Source organism: Aspergillus pseudodeflectus, assembly GCF_044049435.1.
Source record: "Aspergillus pseudodeflectus strain CBS 756.74 chromosome Unknown BJX68scaffold_1, whole genome shotgun sequence".
Classification (NCBI taxonomy): domain Eukaryota; kingdom Fungi; phylum Ascomycota; class Eurotiomycetes; order Eurotiales; family Aspergillaceae; genus Aspergillus; species Aspergillus pseudodeflectus.
Genome location: NW_027263777.1, coordinates 1,749,973 through 1,766,535, shown reverse-complemented (window position 1 = coordinate 1,766,535; position 16,563 = coordinate 1,749,973). Strand labels below are relative to the sequence as shown.

The following is a 16,563-nucleotide window of genomic DNA, read 5'->3' as shown; positions in this document are numbered from 1 at the left end:
AGGTCACCTTGGGTACTCATGGTAAAATATTAATCAGTTAGAAACTGGTTGCGAAGCACTTGTAGTCCTGATTACTTTCAAGAATAAAAGTGATATTACGTTTCAAAAAATTAGTTTCGTGGAAAAGAAGTTCGCGTGTCACGTTATTGCTGAATAATGGCCTTGGCGGTCATGTGAAGGGGATGAGTGTTACGCGGCCACGTTTTCGGGGTGGCGTGACCTGTGTCCACAACAAAGTCTTGTGGTTACACAGTCACACAGTCATTGTCTGTCCTCTGTATCAGAAATTCTATGAATGGATGCGGAGACTCGAGCAATCGAGGTTTACGGTGTGAGTGGATGGAATGTGGGCGTTGTTGCCTCAGGCACGAAAGGCACTCGGGCCGAGATCACGTGCTTGGCCGTACGCACAGATCCGGCGCCAGAACCCACCGATCCAAGCAGCAACGCTGAGTGGAGTAGAGGATCAATCAGAAGCAAAAAGAAATGCTCCCACTCGGATTTGAACCGAGGACCTCGTGATTACTAGTCACGCGCTCTACCAACTGAGCCATAGGAGCTAATTGGATGTTATTTGCTTCGTGGAAGTGCATCATGTCAACCATAATTCATGTCGATGGCTCCGAGTTGTGACCAACAAGACACTGTTTATCCTCGCCTCTACTGTACTACAAGCCCTACAAGCATTTATCTGGCTCGAAATGGTGGTTATGATGTCTGATTATCGTGGTCATTGAGTGTAATAAAGCATTCTGCTCGACTTTCTTTGTAGGGCTACATCTCCTTGCGTGCCATTTTTGCCCGCAGCATCAGGTCTCGCACCTCCTAGAATATATATTGTAGTCCCACATACTTAATCATACATTGCGCCACAAATGCCTCCAAAAACGCGAATACTGATGGAAGAGCAGTATATAGCATCAAATGAAGAATCTCTTCTAGCATTAAATATGACCCGGATGAATGATGCAATGATGGCCTTTGCTTTGTGTCGGACGCCAAGAAATGGCGCTACTATTGCCCCTACGGCTCAAATCAACAAACCATCCACCACCCCGACGATCCGATCACCATCGCGATCGATCTACACTCCATGCAGCGCTGTCGATCATTTCTAGGAATCGGCCAGCGCGCCATGGGTGCCGCAAGCACCAGGGCCCGAATAATGAGCACCGCCAGCCGGCCCCAGGGCCAGTTGGAGATGCCTGGTTTCAACGTGCCCCTGAATACCGACCCTGGAGTAAGATCCCATCCCACCATATTGATCGGCTGCGCCGCTAATATAAGGTCTTACAGGAGAACGTCGCTTGCACATGGTGGACCAATGGCTTTCCCAATGCTCTCGATTCGGATCATATTCATGGGGGGTATCTCGAGTAAGTGGCCCGGGAGCGAACGGGACCCAAGGCAAAGTCGAAGCTGCGGCTGTGACTGTGGTTGTGGCTAGTTCCGAACCTTGAGAGTCGATATTTATTGATTGATTGCTTGCTTTTCAGCCGCCTTATCACACACAGAGAGATTATCATGATGAGGATCATGAACTCCATAACCGACAAGCGCGACTGGGACAAAAAGGTGTTTGACGATAAGATTACCGCAAAATGGCGCGCGGAGCTTCTCCAGAGTGGACAGGACGTGTCACCACGGATGATCAACTGGATCATTCAAGAGTTGCGTTGGAAAGCGGGGATCTTCGCTGCAACGCGCTTTGTGGAGGTTTTTGACGATGGCGTGGTCAAGTCCGACAGTGCTATCTCGCAGGAACTACGGACGGCCTTGCAGCGAGCAGTCGCGCCGCTGGAAGATGTGCCCGATGAGCAAAAGGATTATCATCCCGGCTCGGATAACACAGTTGTTAACCTGGTACATCCTTCATTATTTCCGGTTGTATACGGCCGGACCCGCGTCCTTCCTGACCGGGTTATCGGCCTCGACGATTGTCTGAATAGCATCGGGGAAGGTGAAGTCGTCCCAACGCCACCATACGACCAGGCCGTCCCCATCACTCTGGAAAGCTTCCGTCGCAGACATTTTAGTCATTATAAACCCCCACCGGAATACAGCACCAAGTTCCAATGGCTGCCCTGCGAGGTTGAGCTCAGGGAGAACAAAGAATGCCGCATCGCCTCATACATCAATAACGCACATCCAATTGAACATCGACCGCTTTACGACGTCGTTGAGAAGATCATCGCACGGACGATCCCGCTCTGGGAAAAGTCCCTGGCGAAGCAGCTGTGCGAGGGGGAGCGGATCAAGTACAAGGGGGTCGAGTACGAGGAAGATGCCGAGCCGGAGCCAAAGTACCCAGAGAACCCAGACGAGAACTTTGACGAGGACGAGTTTGGTGAGCGCTGGCAGGCGTGGTTCGACAGACGCCGGATCAAGCAGCCTGAGCCGCCAACGAGGTTCGTAATTCACGAACACATCGGAGAAGAGCCCGTGGACTTTTGGAAACATTTCCCTGGTCAGAACCTGCAGGTCATTGTGAAACTGGCAAATATTGAATTAACGCCCGATAAGCCCCGTTACGCGGGAGGGACGTGGCATATTGAGGGTCAATTGGTAATAGCTATCTGGATCCCGTAACCACCCGCGGGCTTTCTGCAACTGACATCCCTAGAACGAGCGAATCGCTGCATCGGCAATCTACTACTACGACAACGAGAACATCACGCCAAGCTCACTATCCTTCCGGCACCGCGGAATGAACGACTTTTATGACTTTCACTACGAACAATGCCAACACCAGTTTTTGCAGCACGTCTACGGATTCCCCGACGATGTCGACGGGCACAACGAGGTACTCATCACGCAGGAGCTTGGTAGCGTCGAGTGCAGAGAGGGCCGTCTTGTCACATTCCCTAATACACTCCAACATTGCGTCTCTTCGTTTTCACTGGCTGATTCTTCGAAGCCTGGCCATCGGAAGATCCTTGCGCTGTTCCTTGTGGATCCGCATAGGCGGGTTATCTCTTCGGCGAATGTGCCTCCGCAGAGAGAGGATTGGCGCGACGAGAAGAGCGCTGCACACGGAGGGATGTCGACAGAGGAGGCAAAGGCGTACAGACTCGAATTAATGGAGGAGCGAGGGATGAAGTCGGAGCACATCAATTATGACTTTCAGCAAGGGGAGTTTGGTCTCTGCGAGCATTAGATGGATGATGCCATTCGTTGGTTCTAGTTATCGTGTATAATATACTGGGATAATCCCTCCACAGTTTGATAACTGATATGTCGGACGGATCCGGGATTCGCTCGGAGATGTCAGGGTCTAGGCCTGGACTCTCCCCCAGAGGCGAGCTCGAGCCAAACCCGGTCCATGACAGCTCTTCCCGCCAATAAAGCCCCTCGATAGACGATCCTCTAGATAAGTCCAAACCATGGGATAGAGCCCCGCAGCTTGACCGGATTCTATCAAGACCCTGATGATATCACCCCAGCTTCTCCGCCGCGCTGTCAAGAGCCATAGCGTAGCCCAACCCCAGTCAGACGAACTGGCATCTCGCCACGAGCTATAAACTGCCACTCACCCTCCCACCTTTCCTGAGCCAACCACTCCATTACATGCCGAATTATAGCTGTAACGAATACTCACCTGCCAATTCCAGCTAGCTACAATGACCAGAGAACTCGTCAGTCTGCCCGCCACACCGCATCTCCACTATTGATATCATTCCTTCTAACAGACGCCAGAGCTTCGATATCCGCTTCACCTCTATGCCCGCGCACGAGGAATTTGGGGAAGGGAAGAAGTTTGCCGAGAGGTATGTCCCCTTCATATTTTAGACTTTGGCTACCGATTCTATACCGCTATGCGGACAGAAACTGACTGTGGTGGGCTAGAATCCGCGAGATTTACAAGGGCCGCAACCTCCAGATCCCGGATGACTTTGACTCGGCGTTGACGACGCCGCCTGTTCATTATATGCAGTAAGCTTTTATACCCCCGAGGCCGGGAAGTTTGGTCGTGGATTTCGTGTGGCGTGGCTGATGATGCTGGGTAGGGTTTTCGCGCCGGACGATGTGGATATCGAGGAGTTGAGGAAGGTGGATGTTCCGCGTGGGTTGGACATTGATATCTTGGAGTATTCTTTTTAGATCGATACTGTCTACTCTAATTCATTGAGATAACTTTCATTGAACGACCATGTCAAGAGGTAGTACATTAGAAGTGGTGAGGTCATACACACCATCACCCGCAGACCAGGACCAGCGTAGCCGTTCACCTCCCGCCTATTCCCCTGTGACTACCCCAACACCCAATACCTCTGCACCAAATAAACGAAGAGAAACGAAAAGAGGAAAGAATGGTCAACCTCTCCCGCGTAACCCAAGAATCCGAGTCGCACCGCACGCGCCGCGAGACGCGCGCCGTCTCCGTGCAGGACTCGCAGTATGCGGGCGTCTATGGAACGCAGTACGCGGCCGAGGAGCTGCCGCTGTATGTGATGAACCAGCATGGGATGCCGCCTGATGTTGCACATCATCTTGTGAGGGATGAGCTCAGTCTTGATGGGAATCCGTTGCTCAAGTAGGTTTTCCGAGAGAGATATCCATGATGGGGAAATGTGGTGCTGATCGAGTGTGTGTAGCATGGCGAGTTTTGTCACGACTTATATGGTATGTTATCGTATGAGTATAGAAGGGGGAGGGCTAACGGACCAGGACAACGAAGCGCAATCCCTCATGGCAGATGCGATGGGGAAGAATTTTATCGACTTTGAACAGTATCCACAGACAGCGCGAATGCAGACGCGCTGCGTGAACATGATCGCCGACCTCTTCAACGCGCCTACAAATGCCCACTACCACCAAGAGAACCAACAACAGCAACTTGGACAGGAACAGCAAGCCTCAACCGAAGGCGCAATGGGCACATCAACCGTGGGCTCCTCCGAAGCAATCATGCTCGGCCTTCTGGCTATGAAAAAGCGCTGGCAAAAGAAACGCCGCGACGCCGGCAAGGACACATGTTCCCCGAACCTCATCATGAACAGCGCGGTTCAGGTCTGCTGGGAGAAGGCGTGTCGGTATTTCGACGTCGAGGAACGGTATGTCTACTGCACGGAGGAGCGGTACGTGATTGATCCGGCGCAGGCGGTGGACTTGGTCGACGAGAATACAGTTGGGATCTGTGCGATCTTGGGGACGACATATACGGGGCACTATGAGGATGTGCAGGCGATCAATGATTTGCTTGTTGAGAGAAAGATTGACTGTCCGATTCATGTTGATGCGGCCAGTGGCGGGTTCGTTGCGCCGTTTATCTGTCCGGAGCGTGTGTGGGATTTTAGGCTCGAGCGGGTTGTCTCGATCAATGTCTCGGGCCATAAATATGGACTTGTACATTCCCTCCCCTACTTATAACAGATATGGGTGGTTGCTAATGCTGGCAGGTCTACCCCGGCATCGGCTGGGTCTTCTGGCGCTCCCCCGAGTTCCTCCCCAAAGAACTCATCTTCAACGTCAACTATCTCGGCTCCGAACAAGCAACATTCACACTCAACTTCTCCAAAGGCGCCGCGCACATTATCGGGCAGTACTACCAGCTCATCCGGCTCGGCCGCGACGGCTACACAGCCATCATGCGCAACCTCGTCACCATATCGCAGCAGCTCGCCAGCGGCCTCTCAGACCTCGGATTCCAGCTGCTGAGCGATAACTCCGGGGATGGGTCGGGCGGTGTCCCACTCGTTGCTTTCAAACTCCCTGATGATGATAGCAGGCTGTATGATGAGTTTGCGCTGTCTGCTGTCCTGCGTCGGCGGGGGTGGGTTTTGCCGGCGTATACGATGGCGCCGAAGAGTAACCGTTTGAAGCTGATGCGCGTTGTTATCCGGGAGGATTTCACGGCGCACCGGGGTGGGATTCTGATTGAGGATGTGAAGATGGCGATGAAGTGGTTGGAGGATATGGACGAGGAGACGATTAAGCGGTATACCAGGTAAGCAGCCCTGCTCTATTCTCGGTCACTTCCTGTTATCTTTTTGGACGAGAAAGAGATCTGAGCTAAGATGTGACAGGTACCTTGCCGAGCATGGAACTAGTCTTCCGAATGCGCATCCGTTCTACGGTGGCGAGGTGCATTCGCTTCAGGGGAGGACGGGCAAGACGCATGCTGTCTGCTGAGTTGCATCTTGACCGGTAGGTTGGCGCGTAACGGGCGACGTAATGCGTAGCTTCTGGAAAGAATTATCTGTGCGTTGGCTATGCATGGTTTATTCGGCTAGCAGCCTGTATGCTATTTTCTTGAATGCGCCCTGGGAGTGAGCTGGCCGAAGCAGTGCACGCAATTGATCAACAATATTGACTTCAATAGAGCTATGTATCCCAATATCTTAAGAGAATAATAACCGTGGGGACAACTTCTGCGGGACTGCAGAGTTTTACCTTCCAGATATAATCATAGCTGTACGTACATGTCACATCGCATCTGATATGTCGCCTCAATAGTCTCCCCGGCTGCAGCGGCTACTGTTGACGTCTCACCCCCACTAAGAATAATTGTTAGAAATAATCATAGCTGAGCGACCGATATCATATACATAAAGTACTGTGTTCTCAGAGTAGAAAGCCTTGTCTTGTCTTGGCCTCCCATGAACAGTCCAAACCAATAGTGCCTAGAGATATGATATGAGCTGTTAGGGCTTGCGCCTGGCTAAGAATACTCAGGAAACATTGACGAATCTTGTATTAGTAGTTGTTGACGCTCCCAAATGTCCTCTTCTCTTTTGTTTTCCTCGACATCTCGACAAAGTCCGGTTCCCCAGTATGTCTCGCAGCCAGACATCATCATGGACAAAGACACCAGGACCAACGCCGCTATGGACGCACCTCCGCTCCCTCCCCCTCCTAACCCTCCTTCTCTCATCTCTATTCTCTCAGTGTTCCCAGTCTAAGGCTGTCTTTGCTCATTTCATGGTACGTTCCATAAAACCTACTCCCTACCCCTACGTTACCTAGCCCAACTAAAAACCAACAACGAACCAGGTAGCAAACACAAAAAACTACACCATCTCCACCTGGAAAACCGACATCCTCCTCGCCCAATCCGCCTCCATCGACGCCTTCGCTCTGAACACCGGATACGGCATGCCGCACACCGCACGCGCCCTCGCCGACGCCTTTGCCGCAGCCGAGCAACTCAACTTCAAGCTGCTCTTCTCGCTCGACTACTCGGGCGACGGCTTCTGGCCCAAGGATCGCGTCGTGGATCTCTTGGCTGAGTATACCCCGCGCGAAGCGTATTTCCGGCACACGGATGGCCGCGCGCTCGTTACGACGTTTGAGGGGTTTCAGGCGGCGGGGGATTGGGGGGAGATTAAGAGGGTTGTTGCGAACCGGACGGCGAGTGCGAGTGCGAGTGCGAATGCGAATGCTACAGGCGGGGATACTGCAGAAGGCCAAGGGTGCTGCTTCTTCATCCCCGACTGGACATCCGTCGGCCCGCGCCGCGCAGCAAGCGTCCCTGCAATCGACGGGCTGATGAGCTGGGACGCATGGCCCTCGGGAACTCAGCCCATGAACACAACTGAAGATCTTGACTGGATGTCCGTACTAAACGGACGCCCCTACATCATGCCCGTCTCGCCGTGGTTCTACACGAATCTGAAGCGCTTCGGCAAGAACTGGGTGTGGCGCGGCGACGACCTGTGGTATGACCGGTGGCAGCAGGTGCTGGAACTGGACCCGGAGTACGTTGAGATTTTGACCTGGAATGACTACGGGGAGAGTCATTACATCGGCCCGCTTGTGGAAGGGGCGATTGGGATTCTAGGCGATGCGGGTGCGCCGTTTGATTATGTGAGGGATATGCCGCATGATGGGTGGAGGGTTACGTTGCCGTATTTGATTGCGCAGTTCAAGGCTGGTGATGAGGAAGAGAGGGAGGATGTGGAGATTGAGGAAGAGGTGCTCAGTGTGTGGTATCGACTCTCGCATGCGAATGCCTGTGGGGACGGGAAGACGACGGGGAACACCGAGAACCAGCACCAGACGCTGATGGAGCCCGGGGAGGTGCTCGAGGATAAAGTGTTTTACTCTGCGTTGCTCGAGGCCGCGGCGGATGTCAGGGTCAGCATCGGGGGGGATAACCGGAGTGTGGCGTGGACGGATGTACCGAGCTCGGGGAGGGGGGTCTATCACGGGTCTGTGGCGATGGGGCAGCGGACGGGCGAGGTTGTTGTGACGCTCGAGAGGGATGGGGAGTTTCTGGCGCAGATGAAGGGGAGGAGCATTGACAAGGAATGTCCCGGGAATTTGACAAACTGGAATGCGTGGGTTGGGAACGCTACAGGCGTCAAGCAGAACCGGCCGAGCGGAGATGGATCGGGTGGAGGAGATGACGAGTCTGCGTCTGTGCTGGCGGTTCAGGCGTGGATTGGGGGTATGATGATGGGGCTGGCGTTGACTGTTCTATTCTCTACATGCACTTGATCTTCTTCTATCTGGTAATACATGGGAATACATTGGACATTGTTCAACTAACCGAGGATGAACGGCCTCGTGATGCAATCACCAAAGTAAACCTCATACTGCCTCTTGAGCTATATTCCATCTCGTTCTATGTGGGGAGCTCTTGTGGAAACAATGAAGCTGATATGTAGAACATTGATATCATCCCCATGATACCATTGGGACATCATTTCATACTTGCGAAAGAGGCTGCCTCCAACATCGGTTCTCTTGTCATGCAACACCTGACCCAAACCTCTGAGACGCACGACTGAGTCCCTGCAAACTCTGGCAAAGACACCCGGAACCCAAAGCGCAGATAGCCTTGACTAAAATGACTCGCCACAGAGCTTCGATCCCTGGAACCGAGCTTTGGCACGGACCCCAGGATGCCAGTGCTCGCAACCCCAGAACCACGGATTATCCCCCCTGGACGGCCAAAGCCGCGAATCAAATACTGTCCCGGCCGAAACAGAGTCTATGACACCACTACAGGCCCAGGCCCCGCGCCACTCAAGCCGCGACCCACTAACACCCTCGCGAAGCTTAAACCTGCGATAGATATACGGTACTTGTCTAGACGGCCCATGAAAAGTCGGCAGAAGAGAGTTTGCGACGAACACGGTACCCCAGATCGGCGGACGTGGTTCAGCCGTGGCAATCGACGTTGATAGGGGCTGCTGAGGGAGGTGATTCGTCGGATAAGCTGCCAGGAGCTGGATCAGGTTTGGCAGGCGAGGCCCGGTGTGGAGATGAGATAAGGTCGGTCGGATCTGGAAGGTGGAAAAGGTAGAGTGCTGTATGCGAGGGGTATAAAGCTGGTGAGACCCTGCCTGAGGGGGCGATTTCTCTCTTTTCTGCAGGTTTACGAGATGTTATATTCTACTACCTGAACTATCACCACAAGAGGCCTACAGACGACGTCTGAACAACCTCTAAACTTCTACCTCTGCCACGCACACCCTCTCGCAAAGAAAACAAAACCGTGCAATGAATCCCTTCACGCACCCCCCGAAACCCAACACGCGCATCCCACCGATCCTAGTTGCGCGCCAAAACCAAGAACGAGAAACATCTACAAACATGCGATGCACAAAGCTCGCCGATCTCTCAAAACAAAAGCTCTGGAAGGAAACCTCAACGGGCGACCCGGACCTCCGCCGATGCCTCGGACACCATCGGCTGCTTCGGCGCTCAGTCCAGGAGGCGCAGGAGGATATGAAGCGGTACCTCGGGGAGGTTGTTGAGTATGAGGATGATAGTGATGATGAGCAGGAGGATGAGATTGATGTTGAGCATATCGCTGTTGAGGAATCAACAGTGGAGGATGAGGGCGTGGATGAAGAGGAGGAGGAGGAGGAGGAGCCCTTTGATGAGTGTGAAAAGGGGCAGGAGCGGGAGGTTGTCTGGCTAGGATGGCGCGGGAGAGCCAAAGAGGTGTATATCCAGAAGGAGAAGGAGAAGCAACAGGAGATTTGTCCAGAGCGGGGTAGGAGCACCTGTGTCCGGCAGAGGTTCGTCCATGCCGTCCGTGGCCTGATGAGGCGGCATACCTCTCCACTGCCTCTGCCTCTGCATCTGCGCGCGGTCGCTGCCGGAAAGAAGGACAATACGCTCAGTCAGACGCTGCAGAGGAACAACAGCTGCAGCAATATCCCCATCTACATCCATGTGCATGAGCATAATGGCAAGGACACATTTGCAGCGGGACTTGAAAAGACGAGGACGCGCAGTACCGATTCGTTGGGGAGGCGTGGGCGAGGACGACGATACGCTGAGCGACTGGGGATCAGAACACGGTGATCCTTTTACCTGTACAGTAACGATGTCTACGACGTGACGATTCATGATAGATAGCAAGCGCAAGGATACTTTTCTGCTTGGAATCACAACAACTTGAACTGCATAAGAATCCATTACCAGGTCATTACATACTACCAAATCATCCTTCCTATCCCAATTCAAAAGACCTCAAAACGTACACATGTCAAAAATCCAAACGGCCGTAGAACCACATTCAACACAGCAGGTAGTGTAGCGCAAGACACATTAAACTAGGCCCAAACCTTCATAATGGCATTCTGCAAATCACCCGGCGGCACAGCAGCCTTGATCCTCCGACCGAAATCGCTCCCCGTCCGCTGCACCAGCGCATCCTTGACCTGCTTCAGGTACGGCGGGTTCCAGTGGAGCCTCACAACCCAGTAAATCAGCCTCTTGATATCCGCCGCACCACCACCAACAGGCACAATAGCAAGCAGGGTCTCGACGTCAAACTTGAGCGGATCCTTGGATCGGGAGAGGATAGCGAGCAGCGCCTTCTCCAGGTGTCCGCTGAACTCATCCTTGATCGTCTTCTCGAGCGAGATGTGGTACTTCGCCTCAAACGCCTGCGCGACGGCCTGTAGTTTGGCGTCCGACGCGCCGAGGAAAACGGCCGCGACGCCGATCTCGTCGGTTCCCGTCTTCGCGGTCGTCGCGACGTGCAGCTCGTGCACGTCCTTGTCGACAGAGGCCTGGTCGAAATAGGTCCCGCGCTCGGGGCGCACGGCGTTGAGGAGCATGACGAAGAACTTCTCCGTCTTGCCCGAGAGATCGCTCTTGATGTCGTCGACGAGCGCCTTGGAGTACTTGCTCACGTATCCGTACTTGATGGCGCGGAGATCCGCGTTCGACCGGCCGATCAGCACATCATTGATCGCGACCTCGTCCGTCCCGATCCCCGAGAGCGCCTCGCGCAGATATGCGATATCCTGACCGAGCGGTCCCGCAGCGAGCGATACAAGAATGAGTTCAAGATCACCCGACAACTCGCTCTTGAGGTCCTTTTCGAGGTTCCGCCCGTGCCGCTCCATGTACGTGTGCCGGATCAGCGCCATCTGCAGCGGATCGGGCTTGGCCAGCACGTTGATGAGCGCCGCCTCATCCGTGCCCCAGCCCTTCATTGCTTTGCGGAGGGCATCGGCCTCCTTGGTTGCGTCGCCCGAGGCGCGCTGGTCAGGGTCGTAGCCTAGAGATGGAGGCGCGGGGACCGGTGCCGCGGGCGGGTATCCGCCTGGTGCTGGGGCGCCGTAGCCACCGGGGCCAGGCGGGTAGTGGTGGCCCTGCTGCGGGGGAGGGTATTGGGCGTGTGGCGGCGGGTATCCGGCGGCGTGGGGAGGAGGAGGGGTGCCGTATTGCGCTGGGGGTGGCGGGGTGGAGCCCCAGCCTGGGGGAGGGCCTTGGCCGTAGGGCGGCTGCTGGTACTGCTGCTGCTGCTGCGGGTGTGGTGGCGGGTATTGGCCGTAGGGGGGTTGCTGGTACTGTTGCGGGTGCGGCGAGTGCTGCTGGGTGTGAGGAGGATAGCCGCCTGCGCTTCCTGGCGGGGCAGGGCTTCCGCCGGGGGGAGGAGCGCCGTATTGTCCCGGGTGTTGAGCTGGGTGCTGGCCTGGGTGTGCGGGATAGGAGGCGGGCGGGTATGGCTGGGCGGGGTAGCCCTGCGGCGGCGGGGGCTGCGAGTAGGGGTAGCTGTTGGGGTTGGGTGGCGGATAAGACATGCTGGTGGGATGAAAATAGGATGAAGCGAGAGGGAGAGATCAGATGAAGAAGGAGGTCGCAAGATTGGAGAAGGAGGGGCAACGCAGCGGCCTTAATAAGGAGACGCGATTGTCGAGTCGGCTAACTTGGGTTTTGCGCAGCGGCTCAGCTGTGGCGCAGCTCGTACCCTGACAGCTTTGGCCAATCAGACTCCAAGGTTCGACTTGGCAAACAACAAGCACTAGGACGAACGCGGTATAGCGTGGTAAATAGTGTTCCTGAGCCGCAGATCCACTCGTTCAGCTGGCGCTGTGCTGTCTCTCTGCTTCAGGAGAAGATACTCGATATGACGCAGTGTACTGCGCTGTCCTTGCTTCTGAACAGTCTTGTATCTGACGTTGAGCATTGTCAGCAACAAGCACAAGATAAAAAAAAATTGAAGATATATATCTGGTGGTGTATGAAGGCTGCATCGCGTATCAGAGACAAACTAACGTGGCTTGAGTATCACCTGCTTCTCTTGCAGTCGACCCGCCAGGACCACGGTCAATACATAATGTTCTGAGGCGCCGGCAATCGTCAAGGTTGACGGGACGTACTTTTTCTTTTACTCTTCGCACATGTTTGATAGTCCGGACTATGACTCGAGGTATGCGACTGCGCCGTCGGTTGCTGGTCCGTATACCCGTGTCGGTCGAGTTGTTGCACCTGGGGATCCGAGTGATGTCGGGCCGTTAAGTGGGCCTGGCGGAGCAGATATCACAGAGGATGGCAGGAGACTGCTCTTTCATGCGAACCGGAACGGCGAGAATCCGCGTGGCGGACGAGCGCTGTATGCTGCGCGAGTGCGCCTGGTAGACGGAAAGGTTACGATCCAGTGTAAGCAATCACCCACATGCGCTCGGAACATGCTAACATGAATAGAACGGGTATATCATAATGCATTAGTAATGGCAGCGGCGACGTTTATGAATTATGCAAATCGTTCTCCTTCTGTATCTCGTTCCAGCGACGGATGACCGCGGCGCGTTCTTCAGGCGTGGCTGCGACCATCTCCCCTAGTCCCTGGCGGATGCGCGAGGCTAGGATATCTTTTACCTTGCTCTTCCCCAGTGAGTTGCGGAGCGTCTTGTGGATTCCGTCGAGTGGATACCCGATCAGGCCCCAGAGGCCTGGAAATACAGTTAGTTGTACATATATCAAAGTGTCGGAATGCAACAGATGGACATACCGGCAGCTGGCTTGAGGATAACTCCGCCCACGCCTTTGCCAACTCCCTTGATCATCCCCTTCGTGCCGCCTTCTTTTCGTCCATATTTGGGTTGCTTGACGAGACCCGTGACGCCCTGGCAGAATTCCTGCGTAAACTCCTACACACCGTCAGCAACGACCACACCACACCGTATGCACGAAAAGAGAAGAAGAAACTCACCGTTCCCGCAGCCCGAAACCCGCTTTTCACCCCACGAACCGTCGGTGTCTCCTGCACCATCGGATCATGATACAGCTTCGGCGCATTGTGGAACCCCTTTGAGAAGCTCAGCGCCAGATCCGTCGGGAGGAGCAGCACCCAGTTCAGGAGGTGTTTGCCGGCCCGCGTAACATGGTATCGGGCGTCTGTGAGGATTTCGCGGATCTGGACGGATTTTTCGCGCGATTGTTGCCGGCGCAGTGTACTCTCGAGACTTAGGGCGTTTAGTTCGTTGGTCAGATCTGGGTCTTGGTTTGTCGGCGCCCGGGAGATGGCTGCGGCGATGGAGGCCAGTGGTGGGGATTGCGGTTGTGGGATGGGGGTGGAGGGCGCCGAAGCGTAGCTTGATTCTGTCGCTGCGTCTGAGTTGGAGAAGGAGTTGGAACGGGACGCCGAACCGTTGCGTCTGCTGTTGTCCTCCCCCAGGCTTCCTTCGACACTGCTATCACGCCCACCCCTTTCACCATCAGCCCTCGAAGCATCACTAGAACCCCCTCCCGAATCCATCTCCGCGATCGCAAAATGCCTCTTCTTCCACTCACGCACCGGATTCGGCGCGCGCTGTCCATGCTTCCAGTGGCGATGGTGATGCTCGCCCGAATGGCCATGTCCACCCCCATGAGAACCATGCGTACGAATCATCTCGGCGACATCATTCGGCATTTCAGCCATTGCGCTTACAAAGTCCGTGACGACGCCGTAGAGAACCTCTGCGCCAGCGGAGAGCGGGCCCTTGGGGTCGCGGCTCGTGTCGTATTCTTTTGAGCGGTACCTACTCCGCCATGAGCATCGGCAGACAGAACAACGACAAGAGGTGGAAACGGAGCAAAACTCACAAAACAAGCTCATGCGGCTTCAAAAGCCCCGTCTCAACAAGCACCGTCGCCGCAAACGCACTGAGCTTCACGCCCCCGGGCCTCTTCCCATGCGAATGCCGAACCCACCACGCCGCCGGCCGTCCCGGGCAGATATCGCACTGCAGGGATTTGACGTCCAGATGCCGATAGAAACTACACACCGCGTTCCGCGCGCCCTCTTCATCGCGCATCTGCGCGCCGAGCTCCTCGGCCTTGTTCAACGTTTCGTCTTTCAACGCGACTTCGATCGCGTCGGCGAGTTTGTCGGCCGTGAGTTGCTTGTACGGGATAGGCGCCGGCCCCGCACCCGCGCGATACACAATCCCCCCCCAGAACATCTGGTCGCCGAAAAAAGGGACGATGACCGTGGGCCGGCCGCGGATGAGGCCTGCGGCCGTTGTCCCCGCGCCGCCATGGTGCACGACGCAAGATACGTGATGGAATAGCCAGTCGTGCGGGACTTTGTCGATCATGAGGATATCCTCGGAGGGCGGCTGGTCTGCGCCGATGTTGCCCCAGCCGCGGGAGACAAGGGCGCGGTGGCCTGTGCGCCGGATTGCGGTGAAGACGAGGTTTGTCAGGCGGGAGGGGTTGTCGACGACGATGGAGCCGAAGCCGATGTAGATTGGGGGCGGACCGGAGGAGAGGAAGGTGTCGAGGTCGCTTGGTGGTGTGTAGGAGGATTCGGGGAGGGTTGAGAAGCCGACGACGTCGATGTTGGGGGGCCAGTCGAGGGGTTTGGGGAGGAGGGCGGGGGACCTGACGGTTTTCTTCAGCATTCACACTGATCTTGGGGAAAGCGTGGGTGGGTGAAGCAAGGGGTGTACCAGAGATAGGTGTATGGAATGCGGAGCCGGTGCGCGATGCTCGGGGCGCGCAGCGCATCCAGCGGATCCAGCCCTAGCTCGCGCTTGCGGAAGCGGTTGATCAGGTCGCCGAGGCCTTCCCAGAGCATGATCTCAACAATGGCATACGAGGCAAAGTTTGCGACCGAGGGTTTTGTGTTTTTTGAGCGGATGTTGGCGAGTGGGTGGGGGAAGGCTTGTGTGGCGGACCAGGGCATTCTACAGTCCACCAGCATTAGTCCATTCACCGTCAATCGAGAAAGGAAGACGCACGTAAACATCAGATTCAACGCAACGCCCAGCTTCTCCACACAACTCAGATGCGCATAACTCGGCGGATTCGCAATCACCACATCGGCCACAAACGGCACATGCCGATAGTCCACCTCGTCGCTATTCCACGGATCACTGGCAACATGATGCTCAATCCCCGTGCCATCGCCCATCTCAAAGCAACTCCGCCAACACCCCGAGAAGATGGTCCGCATCTCCCTCCTCCGCTTGCGAATCGCCCCGCTTCGGATCGTCCGCATGCCCGGCAGAAGTCCTGGATTCTTCACCATAAACGCCATGAGCTCCGCGGGGTCCCCGCCGATGTTGAAGAACTCGAGTCCGGCATCTTGCACGGTTTCGCGAAAGGAGAGGTGCGTGGCCAGCCGGACGCGGTGGCCGTGACTCTGCAGGCGCTGCCCGATTGCGAGAAAGGGCTGGATGTCGCCGCGGGAGCCAATGACTTGGATGACAATGTTCAGACGCAGTGGGTAGGATTCTTCTTCGCCTGGGATGAATGTGACCGAGGGTTTGTGGTCGGTGGGACCGCGTGGGTAGGGGTGTTCTTTTGTGTGCCGAACGATGCGCTGGATCCAGGGCTTGTGGTCGCTGAGTTTGATGTCGAGGCGGCCGTCTTCTACACTCTGTATTAGCATGGAATTTATGGGATCACTCAATTTGACGGGAGAAACTGGAGAAACGCGACTCACCCAGAATGCGCACACCGGTATCCAAACCCTCGCACAGCTTCTGGCCCAGCCGACCCGCGCGGTCGGTGAGGTCCGGCCAGTCTTCAGAGCAGATGCCGTCGGCGGCATGATGCGACATGCTTGAGCCGTGTTGTTATGTTGTAGTAAAACAAGGGAGAGCAGAAATTTTGGTGGTGAGAATTTTGAGGTCATGGTTGTGGTGATGTCACAGGAAGATCCGGGTCCACTCCGGACGATCAGGTTCTTGGACCGGACAGGGCGTGGGACCGAGGATGTTTTTTCCGAGCTTACGTAGTTTTGAAGAAACATTATGTTTCTGGTGATGTGCCCTGGATGCTGGGCGGCGGATGAGGCTGGGTGTTCGTATTCGCGACATGCTTCTATAATGTGTGAGGCTCATGCGGGGCGAGGGATAACGTTATGGTGGTGTATAAGTG

At 55.3% G+C, this 16,563-nt stretch overlaps 8 protein-coding genes and 1 non-coding gene across 9 annotated transcripts; 6 read left to right on the top strand and 3 right to left on the bottom strand.

Moving 5' to 3' along the window:
- Nucleotides 1-487: 487 nt before the first annotated feature.
- BJX68DRAFT_t4 lies at nt 488-560 on the bottom strand. The gene has a single exon. It is a non-coding gene; the product is annotated as a tRNA-Thr (tRNA).
- A 501-nt stretch (nt 561-1,061) lies between these two features.
- Nucleotides 1,062-3,375, top strand: BJX68DRAFT_223519 (DUF4246 domain-containing protein). Its single transcript, XM_071038159.1, has 4 exons — nt 1,062-1,240; nt 1,297-1,376; nt 1,497-2,565; nt 2,624-3,375. The coding sequence occupies exons 1-4, from the start codon at nt 1,094-1,096 to the stop codon at nt 3,155-3,157; spliced, it is 1,830 nt and encodes a 609-aa protein (XP_070906025.1). The 5' UTR covers nt 1,062-1,093; the 3' UTR covers nt 3,158-3,375.
- A 189-nt stretch (nt 3,376-3,564) lies between these two features.
- On the top strand, nt 3,565-4,128 carry BJX68DRAFT_13766 (uncharacterized protein). Its single transcript, XM_071036411.1, has 4 exons — nt 3,565-3,635; nt 3,697-3,767; nt 3,847-3,933; nt 4,008-4,128. Exons 1-4 carry the CDS (start codon nt 3,621-3,623, stop codon nt 4,099-4,101), a joined length of 267 nt encoding a protein of 88 aa, XP_070906024.1. The 5' UTR covers nt 3,565-3,620; the 3' UTR covers nt 4,102-4,128.
- Nucleotides 4,129-4,310: 182 nt separating this feature from the next.
- BJX68DRAFT_260732 (pyridoxal phosphate-dependent transferase) lies at nt 4,311-6,132 on the top strand (the record flags this gene model as incomplete). Its single annotated transcript, XM_071043968.1, has 5 exons — nt 4,311-4,534; nt 4,596-4,623; nt 4,669-5,346; nt 5,400-5,947; nt 6,027-6,132. 5 exons carry the CDS (start codon nt 4,311-4,313, stop codon nt 6,130-6,132), a joined length of 1,584 nt encoding a protein of 527 aa, XP_070906023.1.
- Nucleotides 6,133-6,774: 642 nt separating this feature from the next.
- On the top strand, nt 6,775-8,732 carry BJX68DRAFT_251703 (glycoside hydrolase family 71 protein; the record flags this gene model as incomplete). Its single annotated transcript, XM_071042435.1, has 4 exons — nt 6,775-6,924; nt 6,994-7,354; nt 7,412-8,335; nt 8,665-8,732. The coding sequence occupies 4 exons, from the start codon at nt 6,775-6,777 to the stop codon at nt 8,730-8,732; spliced, it is 1,503 nt and encodes a 500-aa protein (XP_070906022.1).
- Nucleotides 8,733-9,284: 552 nt separating this feature from the next.
- On the top strand, nt 9,285-9,927 carry BJX68DRAFT_223517 (uncharacterized protein; the record flags this gene model as incomplete). Its single annotated transcript, XM_071038158.1, has 1 exon — nt 9,285-9,927. A coding segment is annotated over exon 1 (257 nt), but the record flags the coding sequence as incomplete, so codon positions are not given.
- A 384-nt stretch (nt 9,928-10,311) lies between these two features.
- On the bottom strand, nt 10,312-12,070 carry BJX68DRAFT_223515 (annexin). Its single transcript, XM_071038157.1, has one exon. It carries the CDS (start codon nt 11,991-11,993, stop codon nt 10,512-10,514), a length of 1,482 nt encoding a protein of 493 aa, XP_070906020.1. The 5' UTR covers nt 11,994-12,070; the 3' UTR covers nt 10,312-10,511.
- A 523-nt stretch (nt 12,071-12,593) lies between these two features.
- On the top strand, nt 12,594-12,913 carry BJX68DRAFT_260728 (uncharacterized protein; the record flags this gene model as incomplete). The annotated part of the gene is made up of 2 exons (XM_071043967.1): nt 12,594-12,850; nt 12,898-12,913. 2 exons carry the CDS (start codon nt 12,594-12,596, stop codon nt 12,911-12,913), a joined length of 273 nt encoding a protein of 90 aa, XP_070906019.1.
- Nucleotides 12,914-12,939: 26 nt separating this feature from the next.
- BJX68DRAFT_260727 (putative UDP-glucose,sterol transferase) lies at nt 12,940-16,244 on the bottom strand (the record flags this gene model as incomplete). The annotated part of the gene is made up of 6 exons (XM_071043966.1): nt 12,940-13,145; nt 13,205-13,343; nt 13,406-14,216; nt 14,281-15,060; nt 15,129-16,053; nt 16,127-16,244. 6 exons carry the CDS (start codon nt 16,242-16,244, stop codon nt 12,940-12,942), a joined length of 2,979 nt encoding a protein of 992 aa, XP_070906018.1.
- Between the last annotated feature and the right edge of the window lie 319 nt (nt 16,245-16,563).

Bases quoted from the DNA above. Each gene is read 5' to 3' on its own strand.
- BJX68DRAFT_13766 (XM_071036411.1), top strand. The intron at 3,768-3,846 runs GTATGTCCCCTT...GTGGTGGGCTAG, and splicing joins GGGAAGAAGTTTGCCGAGAG to AATCCGCGAGATTTACAAGG. The intron at 3,934-4,007 runs GTAAGCTTTTAT...GATGCTGGGTAG, and splicing joins CCGCCTGTTCATTATATGCA to GGTTTTCGCGCCGGACGATG.
- BJX68DRAFT_223519 (XM_071038159.1), top strand. From the start codon at position 1,094: ATGCAGCGCTGTCGATCATTTCTAGGAATCGGCCAGCGCGCCATGGGT. The intron at 1,241-1,296 runs GTAAGATCCCAT...AAGGTCTTACAG, and splicing joins CCCTGAATACCGACCCTGGA to GAGAACGTCGCTTGCACATG. The intron at 1,377-1,496 runs GTAAGTGGCCCG...CTTGCTTTTCAG, and splicing joins ATTCATGGGGGGTATCTCGA to CCGCCTTATCACACACAGAG.
- BJX68DRAFT_223515 (XM_071038157.1), bottom strand. From the start codon at position 11,993: ATGTCTTATCCGCCACCCAACCCCAACAGCTACCCCTACTCGCAGCCC.